This window comes from Otolemur garnettii, unplaced genomic scaffold (assembly GCF_000181295.1).
Source record: "Otolemur garnettii isolate 467f Iridium unplaced genomic scaffold, OtoGar3 scaffold00010, whole genome shotgun sequence".
Taxonomy (NCBI): Eukaryota; Metazoa; Chordata; class Mammalia; order Primates; family Galagidae; genus Otolemur; species Otolemur garnettii.
Genome location: NW_003852405.1, coordinates 22,763,696 through 22,765,880, shown reverse-complemented (window position 1 = coordinate 22,765,880; position 2,185 = coordinate 22,763,696). Strand labels below are relative to the sequence as shown.

General features: G+C 37.9%; 1 protein-coding gene across 1 annotated transcript in view; it reads right to left on the bottom strand.

Moving 5' to 3' along the window:
* The window catches only part of SYDE2 (synapse defective Rho GTPase homolog 2), a 38,980-nt gene that overhangs the window by 4,060 nt on the left and 32,735 nt on the right, over positions 1–2,185 (bottom strand). Inside the window, exon 5 of the mRNA XM_023509884.1 lies at positions 2,018–2,179. Coding sequence (XP_023365652.1) covers positions 2,018–2,179 — 162 coding nt within the window. The remainder of the gene's footprint in view (positions 1–2,017; positions 2,180–2,185) is intronic.

The window sequence follows — 2,185 nt, the reverse complement described above, 5'->3', positions numbered from 1 at the left end:
ATGAACCTACTTTTCCTATAACACAGAATATAAATTGCTTCTGCTCACAAACCCAAAACTAAGGTAACTATTACAAAATGATAAAATGATAGTGACCTCGGATACAGAATTCATGACAAGAACGGAGGTACTGACAGTAAACCTAATTGTGTCTTTAGGGAAGCAAGTTTTCATTTGTGGCTACAATGATAAGATGGCTTTTTTCCAAATTCCTGATGTTTATTAGACTTACAGCTGTTCTAGGAAAAAGAAAACACACATTTAAAACTTGAGAGACCCCTTAAGTTAAGCATCAAATGCTGAAATCATCCCAATTATCCTGAGAATCTTGATTAGGGATTTTTAAATAATTAAAATACATTTAAATTCCATTAAAATAGATATTAGAATAATTTTTAAGCCTGCATTTTAAAAAAAAGTAAAATTTTAATTTAACAAATTTAAAAGTTGAACATTTTATTAACTTAGTGTTTAATTCACTTTTAAAATTAGTCAGATTTATTTCAAAAGACTAAACTGGGGCTGGGTGCCATGGCTCACTCCTGTAACCCTAGCAACTCTGGGAGACCAAGGCAGATGCATTACTTGAGCTCAAGAGTTCGAGACCAGTCTGAGCAAGGGCAAGACCCATCTCTACTAAAAATAAAAAAATTAGCCAGGTGTTGTAGTGGGCATCTGAAGTCCCAGCTATTCCAGAGGCTGAGGCAATAGGATTGCTTAAGCCCAAGAATTTGAGGTTAAATAAAAGATGAAATCAAGCATTCCTTTGTACTTTGGAATTTCCCTCTGATCTACATCAGTAAGTGAGAATCAGACGACGTGCACTGAGGGCTTGTTTCATGTTAAACACTTTGCTCACTGCTTTGGATGGATCCAGTCTTCACACAACACCCAGGCAGGCACTATTGAGAGAGCAGCAAACTGAGGCTTGAAGAAGTCAGTCTCTGCCTGAACCCAGCCTGCAGGCAAGTGCTCCAGTGACGCCAAGCCTGACCCCTCCCTTCTGCGCTCCACACTAAGCAGCTCTGTGAGTGGAGGCAGTGGGGGGGTTACCATAAGAAAATTTTGGAACTTAAATACAGGATTCTTTATACAGCATGTAATTAAATACATATTTATTTAGTTCTAAAACTGCATAAGAGATATATTAGGAAAATAACTGTCAGTCTTAGGTTTTGTTTTTTTTTTCTGAGGCAGCGTCTCACTTTATTGCCCTGGTATCACAGCTCACAGCAACCTCAAACTCTTGAGCTCAAGCAATCCTCTTGTCAGGCGCCCATCACAACGCCTGGCTATTTTCAGAGTTGGAGTCTCACTCTTACTTAGGCTGGTCTTGAACTCCTGAACTCAAGCAATTACCTGCCTTGGCCTCCCAGAGTGCTGGTAATACAGGCATGAGACACTACACCCAGCTAGTCTTAGGTTATGGACTGGAATAAGGAGTGGATAAGGAAGATAAAGTCAAAGATAACTGCCAGTTCAAGCTGGGATAATCCGAAGAATGAATATAGGAAAGATGTGTCAGGAAGAACTGATTCAAAGAGAAAAACGAATTCTGCTTCATACTGGTTGAACTAAAAATGAGAAGAGTAAGGACAGTATTTACTGGGTACCTCATATGTGTCAAGAGCTGTGCTGAGCACTTTACATATCTGTTTACTTAATCTTCATATAAAATCTATAAACATATTATTACATCCATATGACAAAAAATGATTCTGAGGCTCTCAGATGTTAAGGAACCTGTCCAAGGTCAGATCACTAGTAAGTGGCACAACCAGGGTTCAAAACCACATCTGATCAAACCTAAGTTGTACGTTGATCTCTATGTCTGCAATGCTATTAGCAAACGCAGAAAATTCAGATGAAAAAAATCTAAAGGGCAGGTATTCATTCATAACTATATGTAAAAGCAAAATCTAGAGAAGATTTTGTTCAACGAGATATGCACATATTAATGATTAGCTAAATCAAACACCCTATCATTGAAAGAGAATATTTTTGCAAAATTACTTACCTGGCCAGAGCTGGAGTAAATAATGAAGAACTTCAATATGCTTTTTAAAATCCAAAGCACTTGCAAGTTCTTCTGAATCAGTAAAGACTCTGTTGTTATGGGTTGAAGTTTCTTGCCTCTGACTTAATAATACTGGTCCAAAGCACACAGCCAAATTCTGGCAGGTCA